The 26962-nt window shown below is 34.1% G+C and overlaps 2 protein-coding genes across 10 annotated transcripts in view; one reads left to right on the plus strand and one right to left on the minus strand.

The window, feature by feature from the left end:
* LOC126749389 (proton channel OtopLc-like) overlaps positions 1–26962 on the plus strand; it is a 54799-nt gene that overhangs the window by 9251 nt on the left and 18586 nt on the right. For all 7 annotated transcript variants that reach the window (XR_007665047.1, XR_007665049.1, XR_007665050.1 and 4 more), the window contains exon 4: positions 7052–7281. Coding sequence is in view for 1 of the 7 variants with exons in the window: in XM_050459077.1 (XP_050315034.1) it covers positions 7052–7281 (230 nt within the window). In the remaining 6 variants the exon portion in view is untranslated. The remainder of the gene's footprint in view (positions 1–7051; positions 7282–26962) is intronic.
* On the minus strand, positions 12744–25421 carry LOC126749391 (neprilysin-4-like). 3 transcript variants are annotated; one of them, XM_050459079.1, is made up of 10 exons: positions 23260–24062; positions 19582–19788; positions 19362–19508; positions 19173–19311; positions 18937–19118; positions 17725–17922; positions 17570–17677; positions 13345–13444; positions 13125–13273; positions 12744–13075 (listed from the first exon to the last, which is right to left on the minus strand). In XM_050459079.1, the coding sequence occupies exons 1-10, from the start codon at positions 23381–23383 to the stop codon at positions 12852–12854; spliced, it is 1578 nt and encodes a 525-aa protein (XP_050315036.1). In that variant the 5' UTR covers positions 23384–24062; the 3' UTR covers positions 12744–12851. The 3 variants fall into 3 exon arrangements, 2 of the variants coding, with proteins under 2 accessions (XP_050315036.1, XP_050315035.1); XR_007665053.1 differs by lacking the exons at positions 12744–13075; positions 13125–13273 and adding exons at positions 24344–24782; positions 24839–25421 and having other exon boundaries at positions 17570–17666; positions 23260–23435; XM_050459078.1 differs by lacking the exons at positions 12744–13075; positions 13125–13273; positions 13345–13444; positions 17570–17677; positions 17725–17922 and adding exons at positions 24344–24782; positions 24839–25421 and having other exon boundaries at positions 18977–19118; positions 19173–19304; positions 23260–23435.

Genomic DNA, 26962 nt, shown 5'->3' on the forward strand with positions numbered 1-26962 from the left:
GAGATGATTTTTAAAAAAATTAATTTATGGTCAAAGAATCATGCTATCAAATCGCTGCCAAGATAATTTTTTTTTGTGTTTCTAGATCAATTGATCCTCCTTCTAGATCTCCTCTCCCTCATCTAGTTATTTCTGGATTTTCTCTTGTAACTCCATCTGCTTGAATGTCTTTGATTGGCTTCTACGGGTTCTATCCCGTCTTGTTCTAGAATTTGAATGGCGACGACAGGAGCAAGGAAATGAGTTCTCCAGTTGGATCATCTGAATAACGGATCTCTGGTACCTCATAAATCGCAAGTTCTCGATCAATTTCGCTTCTGCATAATCCGTTTCTTTTACACACAGTCGGTTTACGATAAAACAAAGAAACGCGGCCAGTTTTCGTTTCACGTTTTTCACAGAAAAAACTTCTTGGTAGGGGTTTCATCCGGGTCACGACAGGGCGACACGCAGACTAGGAAATGCGGAGGAATGCGCCGTAAGCCCTCGCGTGTTATAGAGTAGTATGGCGTAAAGCGTGATGGAAATTTTTATGCCACTTCTTTCCCTCAGGCATGAAAAATAATTTATGATCTTGGGGTGTCGCGGGTTCTAACTGTGTTGCTCCGGGGGGGAGTTTTATGGTTTTCTTTAAGAGAGAGAGAATTAGGGAAACGTCGGTAGATATTCGGGATGGCTGTCTCAAGAGAAACCGATCGATAACCTCTTCATTATGTAAGAAATGAGTCAGATAAAGACGAAAGAGTTTCAACCTGTCAGCTGGGTATAAGTCTTGGAAAGGTATCACTGAATCACTTTATGACTTAAACTGACTTGTTTATATTTGTCTTAAATAAAAATATCCTAAATTTAAATTGCTTCATAACTTTATTATTTTTATTTCTACTTTTCTACTTTTTGGCTTTGAAAGTTATATATGAGGGGGTCAGTGGAAAAGGGGTATAAGTAACATTGACATGATTTTGAGTAATCTAAGGTCAAAGTTAAAAGCTAATAGTAAAACCCTAGTAAAAGTAAATCTAAGAATGGTTACGTATATCTATTTAAAAAATTCTAATGTTTTCTGGACTTATATATCCGGGTTTTAAAAATATTGTATTTTTCTAAAAAACTTAGTTTTTCTCACTTGTACCATTTTGCCATACATGATGATTTGGGTATAAGGGTATACTTTATTAGGGTGATACTTTATTTAAACATTCTGAAATAAAGAAGTGAAAAAAAGTATAATGAATACAGTTTGTCTTATCTAATCTTCATCAGATTCTAAAATAATCCTGTCACTTTCACCTACTATATCTTCGTCGCTGTCACGTCGCTCTTCTGTACTGCCAGCACCTGCTTTGGTTTTCTTTTTAGGTGCCGTTTCTTGCCTGGTCCGTTTTTGACTTTTTGAATCTTCATGTGCCAAGTTCTTGTAAAAATTGTGGTATACCGGAGGTACAAACTGCAACAGCTCTTGAAGATTTTTCCATTTTATTAAGAAATTTTATTTTTGCTGTCTCATTATACAAGGGGCAAAGTTTTTGTGCCGATGGTCTTTTTTTGCTTCTTAGGGCCCAATCTGCTTCATAAAATAATAATAATAATAATAATAATAATAATAATAAATAAATTTATTTGCCAGTAATAGTACAAGTTTACAATGCATTATTGGTATACATTCTTCATATATGATAAATGTATTACTGCAAAATGGAGTTTAAGGCAGTAAAACTGATATTGAATAAACTCCGTGAAAATTTTGTAACTGTAACTAACAACAAAGAATATTAAATTAATATATAGATTCAATGTTAGCACAATAGCAAATCATAAGTAGTATGTAGTTTTATAATTTCAACACAAGTAAATTACAACACTGTTTTTACCTAAAACATTCTAATAGTTCCTAGTTCTTATACTTATAGTAGACGTTTGTACCTACCCAAAACACAAGTACACTATACCGTATGAAAAAAAAAGATAAATAAAAAACAACAAGACTTAGTGGTGTGTTAGCAAGTTATTTTTATATAGATATTTTAATTTTGTTGGCGTGAGTATTTTCATTTCGAGAGGAATATGATTGTATAATAGGTAAACATTATAAGAGAAAGATCTTGCAAACAAGGCAGTCTTATGGAAAGGAGGAGATATTAAGCCCCTATACCTTAGGTTTAAGTTGTGAACATCTGTTCTAAACTTTATTTTGTTGTACAAATATGGTGGACTTTTATTAAATATTATTCTGTGGAATAAGACAGCGGAGTGAAATGTACGGCGATTTTCCATATCCAACCAATTGCAAGTTTTGAGTTTGTGAATTACTGGCTCAAACTTCCTTATGCCAAATGCAAACCGCAAACACGACCTCTGAACTCGCTGTATCCTGTCCCTATCCTGTTTGGTTAGGCATGGACCATACAATGCATCACAATAATTAAAGTGACTTAACACAAGAGCATCTGACAATCTTAATTTTAGTTTTTGACTTAGTGCACGCCTATGTGGATATAACAGCTTTAAATTTGCATACGCCCTCTGTACACACGCAGATACATGTTCGCTGAATCTTAAATCTGTATCTAAAATTACCCCCAACTTCCTAGATTTTTTTTCAAAGGTAAGCTCTGAGTTATTTAAATTAATTTTAAGTTGGTTTTCTAAGTCAATTTTTTGTTTTCCAAAAGCAAGTATTTTAGTTTTTAAAGGGTTTAATTTTAACTGGTGTTTTTCTGAGTTTCGAACTAGTTGATTCAAATCTTTATTTATGTTAAATTGAGTTTGTGCTATGCTATTAGGTGTGACAGAGTATAATAATTGTTTATCATCAGCAAAACTATAATCAATACAGTGTTCAAGGGCATGTGTGAGATAACAGGTGTATATGCAGAATAGTAACGGGGATAGTCCGGAGCCCTGTGGAACACCACAGTGAAGCGACCCTTTGTCCGAACATCCCTTATCAGTTTTTACATATTGAACCCTATTAGATAAATAGCTTTTAATTAGATCGACAGCACTCTGTGAAAATCCAATATGCAATAGCAAAGCGAACAGAACCTGGTGGTTTACCTTATCAAACGCTCTTGTGTAGTCTAACAATATCAAAACACATGAGTTTCCAGAGTCTATATTTGACATTATTGAATCAACCACGTCCAACAATGCTGTACAGCAACTGTAACCTTTTCTAAATCCCGATTGTCTCAAGGGAAGGATATTGTGTTTATTCAGGTGTTCTATTATTCTAGCGGTTAAGATTTTTTCAAATATTTTCGAGCAGGGTGATAAAATGGATATGGGTCTTAATTCTGAAAGGTTTGTGGGCTCGGTTTTAGTTTTTGGCAATGGAAAAACCCTAGTAATTTTCCAGGAGTTTGGAAATTTAGATACAAGAATACACGAGTTATAAATATTAACTAAAATATTTAGAATCTGAGGGCAGCATAATTTTAGCATTTCACTGTTTAGACCATCCGGACCAACGGCATTTGATTTTATTGATGGTAAGGCAGTGTAAACTTCCTGTTCATCCGTCAATCTAAAAGAAAAAAGCTCAATAAAGTTTTTTGCCGTACTAGTAGTATATAATAAAATCAAGTCCGGATCTGGTGGTTCAAGTTGAGAAAATTGAAGAAAAAAGTTGTTTATTTCATTCGGGTTATTAAGATTGTTGAGAATGGTATCACCGGACTTTTTGTTTAAAATATTAAGATTCTTGAGAGTTTTCCATAAAATCTTTCCGTTGCCATTGTTATTCTCTAGTAAGTGTTCTAGGTAGGCTCTTTTTTCTCTATTTATAATACTAGTAGTTTCGTTTTTAATGTATTTATAGTAATTCCAATTTAGAGGGGTTTTATTTTTTTAAATTTGTTATAAGCCTGATCCTTTCGCTTGATAAAACATTGAACAGCATAAGTACACCATGGCTGGTTTCTATGTTTATAGTTAATTGTTTTATAGGGAGCTAATTGATCAAATAAGTTAAGTATTGTATTAGTAAAAAAATCAACTTTCAACACATGATTATTTATATAATAAGTATTATTTAAAGGAGATACAGCCAGGCAGTTGAGCACGCTTTGTTTATCTATTTTACTTAAGCATCTTGACCCTATAGATTTGTAGGTGTTTACTACATTTTTAAAATAAGACTGACCAAATACTAAATAATAATCAGAGAGATTATTTACTTTATTAGTACCGTAAAAATCAATTATTCAAAATTCAATTATTGCACTTAGAGTGTCTTTAAATTTCATTGTAAATGGTTGATTGACTTATGCATCTAATTTGTCTCCAGGCAATCTTCCTTTTTTCTTTGTCATTGCGAACAATGGTAGTTATACCTTCAAGCTCTGAAAAGCAGAAAAAGTCAGCCGATGTCATTTGTGTTACAGAGAATTTCTTGCAACTCTCTTTAATGGCTTCATTCCATTCAGTAGGTACATATACGTACTGAACGTGGCGCTTGTGCTTCTCAATTAATGCAAAGTCTTCATCGCACTCCATATAAGTGTGCCCCGGCTCTAAGAATTTATGGTCCACAGATTGTATGTCAACATTTTGAACAACGTACATCCAAAATTTTAATACATTCTTATTCTTATTTTGGCCCCCGCAGAAGTCACTGAAGGCTATCATATTTTTTGTCGTCTTTAGCAGTTGCTTAACAAACTTACAAGACGCAACCTCGGAATATTACTGCCAAGGTCGTGGAGTTTTCAGGTAATATACTTTATTCGTCGTTAAACGAGGAGTTGGTAGTGTTTTTTGAAGGTCGAAGCAAATGGCCACAGTTTCACCTGCAGACTCTTGAGCAAGCTTCTTCGCCCGTCTTTTTTCTTACTGTGCATTCTCTGCTTTCCGTTGATGAACGTCTTTTTCTACTTGTACCTTCCTTCTCTGTTCCTCATCTCCAGATTTCAGTTAAATATCAAAACTGTCGCATTTATTGCATGTATCAGTGTATAGTTGATGAAATGAGAGATTAAATTCCGTATTAAAAATCTCACCATAAAGCCACTCTTTAACAGGACGTTTCTCTTGTTCTTCACAAAAAATGCAAATAGCATTTGTACATTTTTTTGACATTTAGGTAAGAAGGCAGGTATTTTTTATTGGGGTTATCCTTTCTACAATAGTGACTTGTATATTTTGGAAATCGGTTAATATGATCTTTGACCAAATCGCGGTCTTCGTCTAAAATTCTACTAGGATTTGGCGCCTTTCCTCTTCCATCAATTATGACAAACCCGACATCTGTTTTTTTGTTAACAACTCGTGAGCTATTTTTAACGTGTTTAAAAAGAAATCCTTGCAAACCCTTTGATTCTTCAAGGTCACACTAACAGATTTCAACTTATGGGATATTGCATTAGTTTTCTTTCTCAGGGGAGTTTCAATTTTAATGCAAGACGAGATAAATTCAGTCTGTAAATCCCAATTACCCAGTTCCAAAAAAACCGTCAAAAATTCGCCGTGCGTCTACTTCAGAGATGTTATTACACTTGTATGGACAAAGTAAGTAAAATTTTTAGCACCTTTGGGCTGATTTCGATGTCCCACGTATGCTTTGCCGCTATTCCGCAACTTTTTTCGCACTTGCTTCTTCTAACTCTCTTCTCTCCTTTATTTTTTATACCTTCAATAGTTGGACTGTTTGTGTGGCTCAGTGCTGTCAATGGCAAATCGTCACTGTTCTCAGAACCTCCATCGCTTGAATCATTACCAGGGAAATATGTTTTGTCAGCATCAGAATCGTCAAACTGTGAAAAATCTGAAAGTAAAGTTAGAAATTAATAGTTTTATTTTACGATTTTAAATTTGGATCTGTTTGGATATAAATCCCTTGGATTCGAACCCATCGAATTTTTAGAATGCAAGTCTAACATTTTACCCAAAACACCGTTTCACTTCAAACGAGGTTGCAGGCAAACAAAGCTTTTAAACCGTATACATGCTGCTGTAAGGGCAGACACTTCGTTTAAATTTACAACTTCGAACTTTACCTTGGTTATTGACACAGGTTTTGAGCTTTTTTGTCTTAAAGCTTTAATTATTATTCCTAATAAAATATATCTATATATTCTAAGGTATAAAATAAAAATACAAACATTCAAGGCAAGTGAATACCTTGGGTTCTAGTAGTCAAAAATTTTGAAATTATTGATTTTTTTATCGAAGATTTTTTTAGTGTTTTTTGAGGAAATCATTAAAATCCATTTACAAGAAGTAAAGGTATGGGAATAAGCAACATTTACAAAGCACTTTTGGTCTACACAAGGCTCTTTACTTTATTCACATATGTCTAGAAGATTTTAAGTTATTGAAGTTCAAGTGGGAGTGAGTTAGTTAAAGATCCAATGCTGGATATCTCGAAAATAATCACTGGATGACTTTGTGTCCTGGACATATTTGGACAGCACTTCTTTCTAAAACAGACAGCAGTTTATATCCATTAGTGATCACTGATTTATTTGGTCATTTGATACTACATATACAATAGAATAAGACAAGTCAGGAGAAAGAAACTGATAATCCTAATTAACTTATTTAAAAGAGTAACACTATTATAAAAAAAACCTAATTACACACATGTAAAACTTTGAAACTATAATAACCACAAAAGTACCAACAAACGGTACAAACAAAGTACAGACACTGACTAGGCAGGAGTGACTTTCAGCATGTTGCTAAATTCGTTGATATCATAGACAACAGAACTTATAATAGGACGTTTTAGTCTATTTTTAAATATGTTGAAGTTATCTATTTGTTTTAACGAAGCAGGGAGTTGATTAAATAAGCTAATTACTTCATAAAAGGGAGTCTTTTATGAAGCATCCTTACATCTAACATTATATTTATTAAAATCACTTACTTTGGAGAAATGTTCTTGATTTTTAAATATGTATACCAATAATTTAAATGTATAAATTCCGGGCATTGTTAAAATATTATATTTTTTAAATGTTGATTAAATGACTCCACACTTTCACTATCTAACACAGTTTTTACATATACTGAGATTAATACTTAAATTGACTAAATTATTGGTTTCCAGTGACGCCCTGGCAACCACCCTCTCGGCCCTTTATGGAAAACTGCTCGTCGTCATGGGCACGGCCTTTCCCATGGCGGAAGTCATATCAACGTACATCCCTCCGTCGTTTTACGAGGCCTATTACCTTTATTTATATATTGGAAGTATGCTTTTTCTACTTTATATGTATATGGTCCTGATGCGGGATAAACGAAAAATGAAGAAGAGAGACAGGGAGTTGACTAGTATAAGTAAGTATTTCGTACAATTTAAATAGCTTATCAGATACGATGTTGTAGCAAATGGTAAAGTGGTATCTTAAGACTATCCTTTTTTTATTCCTTAGAGACTGATATTTATATTGAGGCATTTTTCCCATTCGTTGTAACACAATAGTCAACTAATATATTTTACACACGAAACACGATCACTTACTACTACTCGAAATATTTATTTTCATCGTGTTTTCAACAAGTCTGATTTAAATCTCGCGCCAATATTCCGTACTGTACTTCACTGAACTGACAACTAGCGGCGATGCGGTTCCTTATATACTCGACTGACCGTGATTCTGGAAGATTCGCTGACATGCGCTGTGCCACTTTTGTCATGCCGAAATGACAGAGAATCAGCTAGTTTTTCGATTATAGGAGTGACTTTCTTAATTAGCTTATTTGATAGGGATGAAAATGTGCTTATTTTTTAAATTTTTCTAGCAAAAAAGACCTACTTTTTTGCAAATCCCTTATCAAATAACAAGAACCAATATCATCTCGTTAAAACGAGTTGCGAGCGTAACTAGAGACATCTCGGGACGCACGTGGAAAGTAAGCGAATGTTTGTTAGAGCCGCTAGGAGGCGAGTTAAAGTCTGAATAATGGCGCGACTTTTAAATAGTAGGACATAAATTCAGTGTAATTAAATGTTTTTAGTAGCTTCAAGTTGTTGCGTCTAGTGTGTATCGATGTAATAGTTTTTTTGTTGCTAGTTTTTTGTATTTAAAGTGCGATATTACTCTTCCAGGCAGTTGATCAACTGTCTGGATAATCCAGAAAAGGGAGCTTATGTCAAGGATTTGATGGAGTTTCTGAAGGAAATGTGACGTAATTTTATTTCCTCTAGCCAGTAGATGATAGAGAAGTCGAAAAATTGTATAAGACAGTCCTAAGAGAAGTCTCACAAAGGCTACATTTATTTCTCAACTGCCTAGAAGAAAAAAATTGAATTATTTCTTACAGGCAGTTAAAGATGAGCTCAACTATAATAATAATAATAATAATAATAATAATAATAATAATAATAATTAATGCCTATAACTTCCATACTAGCAGTCCCCCAATAAACCGTAAACAAGATAACTCATCCCATTGATTCTTCCAAAAATAAATTTCTAAAATTTCTTTTAAATATATACAAACTGTAATTAAACATAGGTTTTTGACTATTATAAAAAAGAACAATTTTGTACGTAAAAGAACGGGTAAACAGAGCAGTTGTGGCATAGTGAGAGTATTATATCGGTATAGAAATGTAGACAATAAAAACTTAAATAAATACAATATATTGAGCCATTTTAAATTATAAATGCTTTAAGAGACATGATTAAACCTTCTTAAATTAAAAATAAATCGGCAACAGGTGTTTTGAACACGTTGTAAACGGTACTGTGCCTGTTGATCTAAACAGGGATAATAAACTATTAAACAATATTGGATAATGGATAAAACGAAAGCTTCAGTAAGTTTTTTCCTAGTCTTATAATTTAAAATTAATTTGTTAACATGAAGCATACGCATTCTCAAATAACAACCGCAAAGAGCTATCTAAAGTCAATCCAAGAAACTGTGCGAGTAATTCAGAAAAGGAAGTTTATGCCTAGGACTTGTTTGAGTTTCTGGAGATGAATTTCATTTTTTCCAAAAAGTATATGATAGAGAAACCGACAAATTATTCAAGATAGTTCTAAGAGTAATCTCAGAAAGACTACATTCAAAAAGACTACATACATTCATTTTTCAACTGCCTAGAAAAAAAAAATTGAAGATTTCTTACAGGCAGTTGAAGAAGACATGAACTGTCTGGGTAATCCAGAAAAGGTTTAATTGTTTGAGTTTCTGGAGGAAATATGACGTAATTTTATTTCTACCAGGCATTTCTTCATAGAGAAACCAAAAAAATTTCATGACTGTCTTAAACCCACATGATCTCCAGGAATCATGAAACATCATAATGGAGTTATATTTCTCACTCTCTCTCTCTCGTAGTAACTAGATCGATGTTCCGGAATTATGGTCAGCCGAGTATATAAGGAGCCACGTCGCCGCTGGGAGAAAGTTGACAGTTCGGTACAGTGACGTTCAAAATATTGGCGCGATATTTAAATATTAGGACATAAATTCAGTGTAATTAAGTGCTTCTAGCAGTTTCAAGTCGTTGTGTTTAGTGTATATCGATGCAATAATTTTTTTTGCAAGTTTTTTTTGTTTATAAAGTGCTTTAATTCACTCCTAGATGAACAAAAATTATGATACAATATTTTATGGTGTTCTCAGCTGTTCAAACATTCGGGAATTTGTATAAGTTTTAATGAAGTAATCCGCAGGATGCCCGGAAATATTTTATTAAAAGAATGACAGCCTGCATTGCATCAAAAATACCTGGAAGAAGCACGACATTACTCTTCCAGGCAGTTGATGATTAACTGTCTGGATAATCCAGAAAAGGGAGCTTATGTCAAGGATTTGAAGGAGTTTCTGGGGGAAATGTGACGTAATTTCATTTCTTTCAGACCGAACGAAATAGAGAAATAGAAAAATTATTCAAGACTGTTCTAAGAGCAATCTCAGAAAGACTATGTTAATTTTTAACTGCCTAGAAGCGAAAAATTGAAGGTTTCTTACAGGCAGTTGAAGAAGAGATCAACGGTCTGAGTATTTCAAAAAAGGGAGCCTATGCCTCGGCAAAATAAGATAGAGAAACAGAAAAATTATTCAAGACTGTCCTTAAAGCAGTTTCAGAAATACTACGTTTAATTCTCAACTGCCTAGAAGAAAAAAATGGTTTCTTAGAGGCAGTTAAAGAAGAGATGAACTGTCTAAGTAATTCAGAAAAGGAAGCTTATGCCAAGGAATAGTTTGAGTTTCTGGAGGAAATGTGACGTAATTTCATTTCTACCAGGCAGTTCATTATAGAGAAAGCGAACAAATTTTCATGACTGCCTTAAACCCACATGATCTCCAGGAATCATGAAACATCATAATGGAGTTATATTTCTCACTCTCTCTCTCTCGTAGTAACTAGATCGATGTTCCGGAATTATGGTCAGCCGAGTATATAAGGAGCCACGTCGCCGCTGGGAGAAAGTTGACAGTTCGGTACAATGACGTTCGAAATATTGGCGCGATATTTAAATAGTAGGACATAAATTCAGTGTAATTAAGTGCTTCTAGCAGTTTCAAGTCGTTGTGTTTAGTGTATATCGATGCAATAATTTTTTTTGCAAGTTTTTTTTGTTTATAAAGTGCTTTAATTCACTCCTAGATAAACAAAAATTATGATACAATATTTTATGGTGTTCTCAGCTGTTCAAATATTCGGGAATTTGTATAAGTTTTAATGAAGTAATCCGCAGGATGCCCGGAAATATTTTATTAAAAGAATGACAGCCTGCATTGCATCAAAAATACCTGGAAGAAGCACGACATTACTCTTCCAGGCAGTTGATGATTAACTGTCTGGATAATCCAGAAAAAAGAGCTTATGGCAAAGACTTGTTTGAGTTTCTGGAAGAAATGTGACATAATTCTAGGCAGTAAATGGTAGAAAAACCGTCAAATTGTTCAAGACTATCCTAAGAGCAGTCTTAAAAAGGCTAAGTTTATTTCTCAACTGCCTAAAAGAAAAAAATTGAAGTTTCTTACAGGCAGTTAAAGAAGAGATCAACTGTTTGAGTAATTTAGAAAAGGAAGCTAATGCCAAGGACTAGTTTGAGTTTCTGGAGGAAATGTGACGTAATTTCATTTCTACCAGGCAGTTCATTATAGAGAAAGCGAACAAATTTTCATGACTGCCTTAAACCCACATGATCTCCAGGAATCATGAAACATCATAATGGAGTTATATTTCTCACTCTCTCTCTCTCGTAGTAACTAGATCGATGTTCCGGAATTATGGTCAGCCGAGTATATAAGGAGCCACGTCGCCGCTGGGAGAAAGTTGACAGTTCGGTACAGTGACGTTCGAAATATTGGCGCGATATTTAAATATTAGGACATAAATTCAGTGTAATTAAGTGCTTCTAGCAGTTTCAAGTCGTTGTGTTTAGTGTATATCGATGCAATAATTTTTTTTGCAAGTTTTTTTTGTTTATAAAGTGCTTTAATTCACTCCTAGATGAACAAAAATTATGATACAATATTTTATGGTGTTCTCAGCTGTTCAAACATTCGGGAATTTGTATAAGTTTTAATGAAGTAATCCGCAGGATGCCCGGAAATATTTTATTAAAAGAATGACAGCCTGCATTGCATCAAAAATACCTGGAAGAAGCACGACATTACTCTTCCAGGCAGTTGATGATTAACTGTCTGGATAATCCAGAAAAGGGAGCTTATGTCAAAGATTTGAAGGAGTTTCTGGGAGAAATGTGACGTAATTTCATTTCTTTCAGACCGAACGAAATAGAGAAATAGAAAAAATATTCAAGACTGTACTAAGAGCAATCTCAGAAAGACTATGTTAATTTTTAACTGCCTAGAAGCGAAAAATTGAAGGTTTCTTACAGGCAGTTGAAGAAGAGATCAACGGTCTGAGTATTTCAAAAAAGGGAGCCTATGCCTCGGCAAAATAAGATAGAGAAACAGAAAAATTATTCAAGACTGTCCTTAAAACAGTTTCAGAAATACTACGTTTAATTCTCAACGGCCTAGAAGAAAAAAATTGTTTCTTACAGGCAGTTAAAGAAGAGATGAACTGTCTAAGTAATTCAGAAAAGGAAGCTTATGCCAAGGACTAGTTTGAGTTTCTGGAGGAAATGTGACGTAATTTCATTTCTACCAGGCAGTTCATTATAGAGAAAGCGAACAAATTTTCATGACTGCCTTAAACCCACATGATCTCCAGGAATCATGAAACATCATAATGGAGTTATATTTCTCACTCTTTCTCTCTCGTAGTAACTAGATCGACCTTTCGGAATTATGGTCAGCCGAGTATATAAGGAGCCGCATCGCCACTGAGAGACAATTGACAGTTCGGTACAGTGAAGTACGAAATATTGGCGCGATATTTAAATCGGGCAGAAAAAATTGTAGTAAATAAATACAGTGAAAATAAATAGTTCTAGTAGTCGTAGAACATGGTGGTGTTTAGTAAGTAGTCTAAGTGTGTAAATAAATCAGTTGACTATTTTTGTGTAATCGATCGTTTTAATTCACACCTTGATAAAGGGTAAAATGACTTAGATGTAAATATAATTTTAACATAAAAACTGAGAGTGAAATACAAATTTGGCATGAAGGTTGACTTTTATTACAGTATTTGAAGCAAAAACTGAAATATTTAAATACAATGTTGGCATAGAACCTGATATTTGAATATAATTTTGCTATTGACATTTAAATGTAATTCTCTCTTGAATTTTGTTATGAAAACTGGTTGCTTTTGTATGAAAAATTGCCACTCAATTGCTTGTTTTTAAATAAAATCCTCGTAATTTCTTAATTTTGAAATACCTTATAATAAATTAAATATTATATAATAAATTCGCTATGTCTTTTAGTTCAATTATTGCTCGAAAAATGGTTTAATTTTAAACGCGAAACTACCATATCGTACACTTTTTATCCGGGTTCATCGGGCTATTCTTGGGGCAATTGAACTCCCTCGAAAAATCCTTAGAGTTGCTCAGCACCCCAATAATACGAAAAATCCCGGGGGAATGCACCGACGTTTTCATTCGGTTCTTGGCTTCTTCGACTTTCTGTTGTCCGCACCACACTTGCGCGAAATTCAGGAAGAATAACTGTTTTCCCGTTAAGTTCATACCTAAAACAACCCTCTCAATAAAATTATGAAGTATTTATATCTAACCTACCTGGCAGGGTTTCATCGGCTTTAGGGTTGTTTTTTAGCCAAGTCTTGTATGCTCTGAATGACTCTTTTATTCCACCATTGTCTGCGATATTTTCACCTTGGGTCATGTAACCGTCGATGGGAGCTTTTATTTGTGGTAACATGTACTGGCTGTAAACCCAATTCATTTATTAATTTTTTTTGATTATCTAATTAATTAATAGTATAGGATCAGGTGATACCTGTACTGATCTATCATGCATTGAGCTTTGTCATAAAAATTCCTAATTGACGTTTCCCTCCACCACATCATAAGATTTCCTTGGGCATCGAATAATCGTCCTTAAAAATACGTTTTTATGCGATAAATATAAGCCAATTTAAATTTAAGCTTGATTAGTCACGAACCAATTCACTTACATATATACTTAAATAAAATCCACTATATTATCCAATACATATTTTTTTGACTTGGTACTTTTTCTTAAGGTGTTCCTCTAAACATATGAATGAGAGACATAAAAAAAGGATTATTCCTTGGAGAATAAGTGCAAGGTTTACACAATTAACATGGATTTCCTCAAGGCTTTCGATCAAGTCGTTTAACATTTATGAATAAATTTTTATTCACGGAAAGTTAAACACACTTAAAGGGCATTATATCAATCACATAAGTGACCGAAAAATATAATGCTAATTACATATTTAATTAAAATTGTTCAATTAATAAGGTCAATAAATTGAATATTGAGGTGAATTAAAAGGCACCTTTCTTAAGTTGTTTTTCAACATTTTAAGTCCTAACACTAAATTTAATTCACCACTCTCTTACCCGAATAAGCGTAATACTCTGGAAAGCCCTTGCACAACTAACTTCAATTTTAAAACAACCCTTAGAAGCCATACCGTAAGTACTTAATTATTAACAATTGCTCTTTCGGATGTTAGAAGCTTCTGAGCATTCCGCCATTGAATTCGGCACCCAACAGTGGTATTTAATTGATTGAAAACGTCTATTTATTAAAGCATTAATAAGCATCAAGATTAATAAATAAATATGATATAGGGTGTTTGGCGGAGGGTTAGCCAAACTTGGTGGGCATATAGATAGGCTCAGACAGAAGATATTTTCTTAATAAAGTTGTGTTCTAAAAGTCTCGGGTTTTTTTATATCATTGATTTTGTGGAGGATTTTCAAAAAATTATGCTTTTTGACATCTTTAAATTTTTTCAGCATATTTTTCACGTTTTTTTTTACATTTGTATTTAGTCTGTAATGTATCCTGAATCTAAAAAAATCAATATCAAGTACAAATAATACCGAAATAATTCGTTTTGAACTCAAAAAGTTAATACAAGTAGCAAAAAAACTTATGAAAGGTAATTTTAACTTGAGGCAAAAAAAAACTAAAATCTATCAAGATGTTCAGGTAGTTTTAAAAACATCTCCAGTTAATACTCTTTTCAATGATATACGATGTGTAACACAAAGCCGACTAACTTGCCACAATTCATGACTTATTTGTCGTATAATTGACGTAAAAAAAATATTTTTTAAATTTTATGTATTTATTTCAAAATTACAAATTTTGTTGAAACTGCGCTCCCCTCAGGGGACTCCCCTGGCTCTTATACATGCCCTACATCGCCGTCGCATTTCTACTGTCGTAAGGCGAAGTCGCATCTCTACTCTGATTCTCTTGATTCATTGAATTAAGTGGTCTAGATTGTCAATTTCCACCTCGTACACGAGTTCTTTCGCACGTCCCCATACGTAAAAATCAAGAGGGGTTAAATCAGGGGACCGTGGAGGCCATGCGATGGGACCTGCTCTTCCGATCCACGAATTGGGAAAAGTATTGTCCAGAAATTCTCTAACGGCGACCCGAGAGCGTGCTGGACACCCGTCATTCTGGAAGACGATTGGCCCGTCTTCATTAAATATGGGTAAATCAGCTAATAATTGTGGGAGATCATTTTGTAAAAAATGTAAGTAATTGTCCCCGTTGAGGTTTCTCGGCAAGTAGTGTGGACCGATGAGGTGTCTCCCAATCACACCTGCCCAAACATTAACACTGAATCTTGTTTGGAAAGACTTGGCAAAAGCAAAAGTGTTGTGGTAAGGCACACGCCTATTAAGGTATTGCTCCTCATAAATTCTTTGTGCTTCTCGCGTATTACTATTGGCTCTTGGCTCTTCCATAAGCAAAAACAATATCGGCGTACTCTTCGGTAGTGTATGCAGCCATTGTGGCGATAATGATACGAAAATAAGGAAAGTCGCAAAAACAATATAAAAACTCAATTAACAGCAACAATAACAACAGTATTAACAATAACAATAACAACTACAGAAACGATACAATACTAAATTAACGACTTGGGTACGTAAGAAAGCTAAAAAGTTACACCACGACAAATGACAAAATGTCAAATGACAACAACAATATGTAGCACATATTGTAATAATAAAATAGGTTCAGCAAAATATGAATCTACCTCATCAAAGCTGATTGATGGTTCATTGGAAAATAAAACATCCAAGGCAGTCTTTTTTGGAGTAGGTTGGTAATCTTGGTTGTTAAATGGTTCACTACCTGATTCCAATAAATTTTTAAGGTGCAATTTAACGCTGAATAGTGCATCTACATATCTTTCTTGTGTTTTAAAACGAGGATCAATAAAAGTACATAAATCATAAATTTGAACAATAAAATGGAACAGTACATGCAGTAGTTTTTTAGTGATTTTCTTTATTCCGTAGGGTTGTTTTTATATTTTTTGTTTTCATAATGGAATTATTGTGCCACTTTTTTTATAAAAGATTTAATTAAAAAGTTGTGGTAGATCTTTATACTCAATTAAGCTAACAGCATTGCGACCCTTCACCGACGATAAAATAAAGGCCTTTTAATATTATTTATTTTTATCATCGTTCAATTTAGCTTGTGACATTGTAATGTGGGTTTCAGCACCATTGAATTAAACAGCTAATGTTCTACTATTTTTAATGCATTAATTCTTAGCTTTCAAGGTATTTTATTATTTTATTATTTCCTTGTACAATTGATGTGTTCTTTTGCAAATAAATATGAAATATCCCAACAGAGAGCTGTAGATTCTGGCGTGTTATGATATTCATTTAAGCACCTTTCGTAACTCCGTCGAGGAGTTCGGCACTCTTAAACATTCTCTCTTTATACTAGTATTTTATTTAAAATTAATTAAATTAAAAAAGAGTTTGATGTAGTTTCCGATGGTAGCAAATTGTAGATATTGAGGCCAATAAATAATATAGTTAATAAATTTTAAATATGTGGATTTATTTGGAGCTTAGGTATCTCGAAATGTACACTATCATTAGATCTAGTTACGTATTTATGGTTTCTCATTTGATGATGTAAATTTTACGACTAGTCGAGGGTTTCAAAATCTATTAAAGATGTTAATCTAAAAAGCTCAGAAGTCGGGAACATTTTTGGCTTATCGACGATAGAAAGCCACTTTTACAAACTTTTGATTTTACCATAATATTTGTCATAACAACTTCCTCAGATACAGAGACCGTAATTTAGAACCGATTAGTGCTTGATATCTATTTGTTCAAGTGTCCTCATACTAAGAAAAGTTAAATATTACGCCTTAATTTATTGTCCATTTGTAGTCCAAGGTGTCATTCGTATGTCATTAATTTTTGTTAATTTTAAGTTGCAACTACAGCGTTTCTACTCTTATATTTATCCTCAGATGCCTTATAATTTGTTTTATAGAAAAATTATTAAAATATTTTCAGTAGTTTTTAGGTTACGACCAAAAATGTCCATCGAGTAATGAAATTTATAAAATTACAATTTGGTTTTAAAATCTTCAAATTTGGTGACTTCTTGACCTCAAATGACTAAATCGCCTTTAATTCAAATAGTTTTTGAGGCACAAAAAACGTTTATATATTAAATTGTTCAGAATTAATTGGACTTTTTTATGTTGGATTCTTTTAAAAATTATCAATTTTTTTTTAACTTTTTTTAGTTAAGTTTGTTAGTAGTAAGTTATATTTTTACGCGAAAACGGTGCATCAAAGCGCAAAAATTCAAGGGTCCCTTTTTGTTAAAAATTAATAGAATATTTGGTAAAAATGGTAATGGTAATGGTTGGTAAAAAAAACAGCGGCGTCCACTTTTTCCAAAAAAAATTTAACACTTACATCACTGAAAAACTGTCCTCACCACCTTTCATTTATAACCTATAAATTACAATCGTTAAACGCCATTTTAATACAAAGGAAAAAATTCTATTTTCTTGAAAAACTTCAGCACCCTGTATTTTAAAAACGACCCACTTTCAACCATCGGTGCCTACGTATTAAACTACTTTTCTATAGTTCCTGTATATTCTCTAGTATTTTTGACCAGTTAAACATTGGACACTCTATATATAATTAATAAACATGATTTTAATGGCTCTCACCTTTATCGTCAAATCCATGAGTTATTTCATGCCCAATCACGACCCCTATACCTCCGAAATTTAACGCTTTTGGAAAATGCTTATGATAAAAGGGCGGCTGCAGAATACCTAAAATTATAACCTGCATATAAAAATATCCAAAAAACAACTCTTACCGGCGGGAAACATAATTTGATTTTTATTTCTACTGTAGTAGGCATTGACTACAGCCGGTGAGGTGCTCCATAGGGTTCTGTTCACTTCTGATCCCAACCTCTTTTGCTCAGCTCGACTCAGATGCCTTAAAATGCTCAAGACGTTTTCGAAAAACGTCTCTTCTTGGATGTTCACGTCGTAGTATCTTGCCGCAAGCTCTGAAAAGCATAAAATATTAGTATTTCTTGCATCATATGGCAACGATGTTTGCACGGTTAATTACAAGTTTGTCCAATTGCTGTTCGTTAACCTAAGTGGCCACCAATGCGCAAATATCTGTGCGCAAAACATTGTTGCCAAAACATGACAAATATATTTTATTTTAGGTTATTTTAGGCTCATGAGATTATTATATTAAATGAACAGGTAACAAATACCATAGATCTGAGTGAAGATGATATTTTTGTCGTAATTGGTGAGTTCAGTAATGTTATTAGCGCGTCAACAAATTGATCTGTCCCATATATTGTATGCTGTATTTTTGATACTTGACCTATTGTATTTTTATGTTTGTATAGTAATTGTTAGTGTTATAAATTGTAAAATCTGGTAGTATGTTTTATTTGCTGTAATCAGGTGTTATGGAATAACACCTTTTGTATGTTTACATATCAAAACTCCGCCTGGAAAAAACTACAACTGCCTAGAAGTAGCAGAAAATTACCTTTAAAGGCACACAAAACTCTAATAAATTTAAAAAAAATAAAGTGACGATATTTTTCTGAAATTGCACCCTTTTTCTAATACATGACAACAGTGCTTGCGCCATGAGTCACTGCTTCGCCCAATTGGAACTCAAGACCCCTATTGGTCGCCAATGCGCAAATACGCGTGAGCAAAGCAGTGTTGCCATAGCATGAATAATATATTTTGTTTTGGATTCTTTCGGGGCTTTAGGATCAAAACCATTGCCTAAAAGAAGTTGAACAAATATTTCAACTGCCTGGAAAAGATTAAGAATTTTTTAGATTCTTCCAGGCATTGATTCTTAGTAGTAAAGATAAGTATCATAAAATACTGCCAGGAAAAACTGAGCAATTTTTTTGATTCTTACAGGTATGTTTCTTAAAAGATTACTTGCTAGTAAATTATTACGATACGTCTTATTGGTCAGTGACAATATACTTGCGGAAAAAACAGCATTGCCAATACTGCTTCTCACACCAACTCACCAGTTTTATTTAAAGCAAAATCAGGAAATCCAATTTTTAAGTCCATTTTATCGATTTTCATTCGGGCATATTCTTTGGTATGAGGGTCCAGCCACGTGCTGTCTTTCAATATGTCTTTGAAAGATGCCATTAAATCCTGGGTCATTTTAATTGTGTCGTCTTTACTGGACTCATCAAAGTATCTTTTAAACAAAAAAAAAATACAGATTTAATCATTAAAAATGCGCTTCATTTACCTTTGTACAAAAAGCGACCCAATGGCCATGCCCATGTGAGTGTTCACTTGACTAACGCAAAACTGCCATCTTTGCGGCTGCTTTTCCCTTCCGAATAACACGAAATTAAATCTCTGTTTAATTTCGAGAAATCTGGAATCTGGATTAAAAGACGCAGTTTAATATTTCCAAAATATCTCATCGGATTACCTAAATTATTAAGGCGATGACGAACCAAACGCCATATCAAATAATTTTGGATGGTGCGATGGCTTGTGGTGCTTAGCAGTGGCACCAGGTCCAAAAGGTACTTCACACAATAAACTGCAACGGGAGTGCGAAGACTTACTTTGGGACCTGAAATTTGTGAATTATTTTGTCAAACTTTCACTCACGTGGTTTTGTTTAACAACGTTGTATAACAATATACCTAAAATAATATCAAAATAGGTTTTCCACTCGTATTGTGGAAAAAACAAGGTCATGGACGACAGGTCGGTCTTAAGGTAAATGTCGCTAACGTTTCTTCGTTCTTCGGTTGTTGCCATGATATCTGCCAATTTCGTTTCGAAGTCTATCAGATCGTTCACGTCATTTTCTATGTCTACTAGTTCAGCTCCTAGTAACTGAACAGTACCTACAATAATTAAAAGATAATTTTAAGAGTAAATCACAAGTCCGTTTGTTATTAAGAAAAGTTGAATCAAAAATACCCGAGTGAGTCCGATGGTCATAGGAAGTATTACATATACACATCTAAACTTGAATATACCGGCCAGGCAAACAACTTGCCATAACAAGCGTATTAAGAAAAGAGTGATAGCGTTTCTTTTAATTTCTTTTCTACTAACCAGAGTGTAATCCAAATTAAATGTAGAAAAAATCAAGTGCGAGAGAGAGGGTTCAGAAAGATCCAACTGCCTGGAATAAGGCAGTTGAAACAGAATATTTAATTTTAACGAAACCTTAGGAATATGAAAGATCTTTACCTTAAGAAGATTAAAGATCTTCTGATAAAATAACCTCAACTGCCTAGAAGGAATCAGTAATTTCGTTCTTCTAGCCTGTTAAAATAGAAGATTTCATTTTAGCAAAATAAGAAGATCGGAGATCTGCTAAAATGACCCTAATTACCTGGAATAAATTATCAATTTCATTCTTCCAGGCAGTTGAAACAGAAAATTGAATTTAAAAAAATTCGTCTGAAGACTGTGGATCTCCTGACATAATGACCCCAATTGCCTGCAATAAATTATCAATTTCATTCTTCCAGGCAGTTTAAACAGAAAATTGAATTTCAACAAAACCTTCTGAAGACTGAAGATCTCCTGACATAATGACCCCAATTGCCTGGAATAAATTATCAACTTCATTCTTCCAGGCAGTTGAAACAGAAAATTGAAATTTAACAAAATCTTCTGAAGACTAAAGATCTCCTGACATAATGACCCCAATTGACTGGAATAAATTATCAATTTCATTCTTCCAGGCAGTTAATACAGAAAATTTAATTTCAAAAAATTCTTCTGAAGACTGCAGATCTCCTAATTTCATTCTTCCAGGCAGTTAAAACAAAAGATTTAATTAAAAAAAAACCTTATAAAGACTGAAGATTTCCTGACATAATGACCCCAACTGCCTGGAATAAATTATCAATTTCATTCTTCCAGGCAGTTAAAACAGAAGATTTAATTTCAAAAAAGCCTTATAAAGACTGAAGATCTCCTGACATAATGACTCCAATTGCCTGGAATAAATTATCAATTTCATTCTTCCAGGCAGTTGCAACAGAAAATTGAATTTCAACAAAATCTTCTGAAAACTGTGGATCTCCTGATTCTCTAATATAATGACTCCAATTGCCTGGAATAAATGATCAATTCCATTCTTCCAGGCAGTTGAAACAGACAATTGAATTTCAAAAAATTCTTCTGAAGACTGTAGATCTTCCGACATAATGACCCCAACTGCCTGGAATAAATTATCAATTTCATTCTTCCAGGTAGTTGCAACAGAAAATTGAATTTCAAAAAATTCTTCTGAAGTCTGTGGATCTCCTGATATAATGACCCCAATTGCCTGGAATAAATTATCATTTTCATTCTTCCAGGACATCGAAACAGAAGATAAAATTTCAACAAAACCTTAAGAAGACTAAAGATCTCCTGACATAATGACTCCAATTGCCTGGAATAAATGATCAATTTCATTCTTCCAGGCAGTTAAAACAGAAGATTTAATTTCAAGAAAACCTTATGAAAACTGAAGATCCTTTAATAAAAAGACCTCAATTGCCTGAAAGAAATGATCAATTTCATTCTTCCAGGCAGTTAAAACAGAAAATTGAATTTCAAAAAATTCTTCTGAAGACTGTGGATCTCCTGATATAATGACCCCAATTGCCTGGAATAAATTATCATTTTCATTCTTCCAGGACATCAAAACAGAAGATAAAATTTCAACAAAACCTTAAGAAGACTAAAGATCTCCTGACATAATGACTCCAATTGCCTGGAATAAATGATCAATTTCATTCTTCCAGGCAGTTAAAACAGAAGATTTAATTTCAAGAAAACCTTATGAAAACTGAAGATCCTTTAATAAAAAGACCTCAATTGCCTGAAAGAAATGATCAATTTCATTCTTCCAGGCAGTTAAAACAGAAAATTTAATTTCAAAAAATTCTACTGAAGACTAAAGATCTCCTGATATAATGACCCCAATTGCCTGGAATAAATGATCAATTTCATTCTTCCAGGCAGTTAAAACAGAAGATTTAATTTTAAAAAAACCTTATGAAGACTGAAGATCCTCTAATATAATGACTCCAATTGTCTGGAATGAATTATCAATTTCATTCTTCCAGGCAGTTAAAACAAAAGATTTAATTAAAAAAAAACCTTATAAAGACTGAAGGTCTCCTGACATAATGACCCCAACTGCCTGGAATAAATTATCAATTTCATTCTTCCTGGCAGTTGCAACAGAAAATTGAATTTCATAAAATTCTTCTGAAGACTGTGGATCTCCTGATATAATGACCCCAATTGCCTGGAATAAATGATCAATTTCATTCTTCCAGGCAGTTAAAACAGAAGATTTAATTTCAAAAAAGCCTTATAAAGACTGAAAGATCTTCAGTCTGACATAATGACTCCAATTGCCTGGAATAAATTATCAATTTCATTCTTCCAGGCAGTTGAAACAAAAAATTGATTTTCAACAAAATCTTCTGAAGACTGTAGATCTTCCGACATAATGACCCCAACTGCCTGGAATAAATTATCAATTTCATTCTTCCAGGTAGTTGCAACAGAAAATTGAATTTCAAAAAATTCTTCTGAAGACTGTGGATCTCCTGATATAATGACCCCAATTGCCTGGAATAAATTATCAATTTCCTTCTTCCAGGCGGTTGAAACAGAAAATTGAATTTCAACAAAACCTTCTGAAGCCTGTAGATCTTCTGACATAATGACCTCAATTGCCTGGAATAAATTATCAACTTTATTTTTCCAGGCAGTTGAAACTAAAAATTGAATTTCAACAAAAACTTCTGAAGTCTGAAGATCTCCTGACATAATGACCCCAATTGCCTGGAATAAATTATCAATTTCATTCTTCCAGGCAGTTTAAACAGAAAATTGAATTTCAAAAAAGCCTTATGAAGACTGAAGATCTCCTGACATAATGACTCCAATTGCCTGGAATAAATTATCAATTTCATTCTTCCAGATAGTTAAAACAAAAAATTGATTTTCAACAAAATCTTCTGAAGATTATAGATCTTCCGACATAATGACCCCAACTGCCTGGAATAAATTATCAATTTCATTCTTCCAAGCAGTTGAAGCAGAAAATTTAATTTCAAAAAAACCTTATGAAGACTAAAGATCTCCTGATATAATGACCCCAATTACCTGGAAGAAAATATCAATTGTGTCAATGTTTCTGAGAAGATCTGACCAATCAAAATGGATTTTAGACGTTTGTCAAGTCATGCGTCATTTGTCGTTTGTTGTTCTTGTCACTGAATGAACTAAGGTTATGTGGAACGTATTTTTAAAGCCCAAAGATGCTTTTTAACATTAACAAAAAGTTTACTTACCCATAATTAAGGTCCTATACGCACTGACGTATTTAATATTTTTGGGATCGGTAAAATATTCCCTGGTTGGCAGTCCTAACGTTGTCTGATCTATATGGACGATATATTGATTCGCGTTTTTCATATCGGGTCCAATCCACTGGGATATAAGCAGATCATTGTTTATCAGGCGAAGCCTGTAAAAAAGAGCAGTTTTTTAAGTTGGCTTTTTTATAATTTGGCGTTTTTTCTTTCTTCTTTTTTCTCATTGTTTAGCATAAACTCCGTCTATGTGTCGATATCGACATCATCTGCTCTCTTTTTAACATTCCTCATAAATTGATTGATTTGAATTTTTTTATAAGTTCATTTATCATAATAAGATTTCTTCGCAGTAAGTGCAATCACTGGAGTAGTTCGATCAGTTCTTATTCTTCTTCCTATCATTCTTCTTCTTCTTCCGCTTTGGTGGTTCTGTGTGAAAGATAAAGTAAAACATTCTCTTTGAGTTTCTCTGTACCAGCCTTAAGATATGTATGAATTATTATGGCACTTACAATGTTAATCATCTGCATATTTGCTCAATGTTCATCTACATTAAGATGTTATGAATTTATTGTTAAAGTTTTCCTTAATAATTCGATCGTTGATAAATTCAATGGATAGCGTCACTTGCATAGACCTTTTTAGTCTTCTTAAAGGTTTGGTGATTTTCCGTGGAATATGCAAGGTACGAAAGCAAAGTAAGAAGAGCAAAACGTACATTCATATGGCACCTATACTTCAAATCATCTGCATATTTGCTAACACAACTTGCTAAGCCAACAAGCTATGCCAACTTGCGTTAGCTAGTTATATCTGTGATACTATAGATCTATTGTTACAGTTGTCTTCAACAAATCATTTGATCGTTGATCAATTTAATAAAAAACCGTCACTCGCATAAATCTTTTCAGTTTTCTTGAAGCTTCGATGTTTCTGCCTGTAATATGCACGCTGCGTAGTAACCTAAGCAAAACGTACATTGATATGGCACCTAAAATCAATGCCTGCCTGCTTATGTGATGGTTTAAACTAACTTATTTGACCTCTTTAAATACTTTACCTAGCCAGCAAACGAAACAGATCGTATCTTCTTTCGGTCCAATTCTGGGACAACATCGGCCAGCCTCCAAGAAGCTCAATTACACTCAGTAAAGGCCGACTACTTTTTTTCAAAATCATTGCTTCATCCATACAGGAGGCGTAAAACAATTTGGCTTTCACTGAGGCATCCATGGTGTTATTAGGCACCACGCCGCTATGGAATAAGTAATCCAGACTAACGGGTTCTGTGTGATTGGACGGGGTTGCTAGCATTTCCGATCGGTCTTCCAGGATTTCCTTTAAGACGTGATCCAGATTTTCTCGAATGATCTCGAACGTATCAAATGAGGATCTGTCTGGCGGGATCTTGAAGTATTTTTTCCAGTTTCCACACGCATATCCGTAAAAGTCATTGCAAGGGTTTATTTTGTTGTTCATATATTTTTGCATGATCCTACCTTAAAATCAGTAAGTTTAATCTACACGTGAGTGAACTATCGGTTAACATACTTACTCTGTAACTCTCTTACTGCCTGTTTATTCAGATGACTATTCCAATAAAGCTCGTGTTCATCATTGCCACTGGAATATTGATTTTCAAAAGTACTATTCAAAATGTGCTCCTCAGGATTTGTTATGTTCACATTTACCACCAGTATTGTCTTATCGCCTTCAATATCATTGTCGTTAGTATCATTTTCTTGCTTAATGTCTGGCCTTATTGGAAGTAAAGTGGTCGAAGAGGTTGTGTTGTTCGAGAAGCTATCGTCACCCATAAATACATAATCACTAGTATCTATCGGATCTTGATTGATCAAGATTTTGTAGCAAAGTTCTGACTTGGGTCCATATATCTGGCAAATGATTCTCCTTTTTTCACGCACCTGCGGATTCTCGAAATATATCGCCATCTCTGGAAGGAAGACGGTCTTCGAATCACGAAGGATATCTCTGTGATCTTCATGGTCTAGAATTTCGGTTTTATCAAATTGGTCGTATGTTTTGACGTAGAGCTCTGTAGAGTGTTTTAGTATCAGGAGAATAAAGAGGGTTTGCAGTAGTGTTACGTGGAGTAGCATTTTGTAAAACGTATTTGGCATATGTTAACCATATTAAAGCTTAGGTTAAGTATTGTTTTTTTGGAGGTATTGTCAGAAAAAAACAGCAATGAACAGAATTATTTCCCTAATAGGATGGTAGTATTCCCTGGAAATCAGAGTATGATACCATTGGCTTCTGTTATCCAGCTTTTAGGAGATGGATGTTAGGTTACATATGTATCTTCACTGAGAATCTTCTGACTTACCTTTGAGCGTGTGAGGACAATAAAGAAGTTGAATCTGATGGAATGAAATTATTTGTTTATAGTGAAGCAATGTACACACAACCGCAATGTCTAGGGATAATTTAGAATTTTCTTAATTTTTTTTTTAATTTGTTAAAATTTTATTTACTTGCTATAAATATAAAAATATCTAGAATTTATCCTTATTTTAGACTGCTTAGACCACACTGTACAATTTTCTACTTAATTTATTTATCTCAAATAAATAAACAAATACACATATCGTTATTTATTGTCTTGAATTCTTTTACCAAAAAAAAGTGTTTGCGTTTTTTTGGAAAAAAGTTTGTTCATAGAGCTCAGTATAGTTCTTGCTAATCATGCAGCGCAGACATTTAACGAGAGAAGAAATGATACGAGCGGTGGGCCTTTTAGATGGTGGTATGACGCAAGCACAGGTTGCAGTGAACATGGGCACTACTCAAAGCGTAATTTCACGCTTATATGCACGGTATCGAGAAGAAGGCGATGTGGCGGAAAGGCATAGAGGTCGCTTACGTATTACAACCCCTCTACAGGACCGCTTTTTACACTTAAATGCTCGAAGACGCCCCACTGTAACAGCACCAGAATTGCAAATCATGCTACAGCAAGTGCATAACGTTGAGGTTTCAGCCGATACTGTACGCCGACGTTTGCATGAAAACAACCTACGTAGTCGTCGGCCTTTAAGGGTGCAACCGTTGTCCTGGGGTAATCGAGGAGTACGACTTTTGTGGGCGGAAGAACATTTGTTGTGGCAAAATGAAAGTTGGGCAAATGTGCTGTTCACTGATGAGTCTCGGTTTGGAATTTACCCCGACTCAAGAAGAGTTCGCATGTGGAGAGAGCCTGGAAACGCAAACCGCCTGTGCAATGCCCAGGAAGTGCATTCTTTTCGTGGCGGAACCATCATGGTTTGGGGAGGCATTAGTATTGGAGGAAGAACAGACCTCATTTTATTAGAAAACTTTTTAACTGGCAGATTATACGTGGATCAGATACTGGCACCTGTTGTTATTCCGTATGCAGCAGCAATTGGTCAAACCTTTGTTTACATGCACGACAATGCCAGACCACACACTTCAAGGGTTGCTAGAGAGTTTCTAGAAATGAATAATATCGATGTCTTACCATGGCCACCTCAATCCCCGGACCTAAACCCCATTGAACACATGTGGGATATGCTTCAAAGAAGAGTTCTTCGTATGGAAAGACCAAGAGACAATAGAAGAACTTTGTTTCTGACACTTCAAGAAGCCTGGAATGAGATACCCCAAGATGATATTGATCATTTAATTCTAAGCATGCCCA

This window comes from Anthonomus grandis, assembly GCF_022605725.1.
Source record: "Anthonomus grandis grandis chromosome 1 unlocalized genomic scaffold, icAntGran1.3 Chromosome32, whole genome shotgun sequence".
NCBI lineage: Eukaryota > Metazoa > Arthropoda > Insecta > Coleoptera > Curculionidae > Anthonomus > Anthonomus grandis.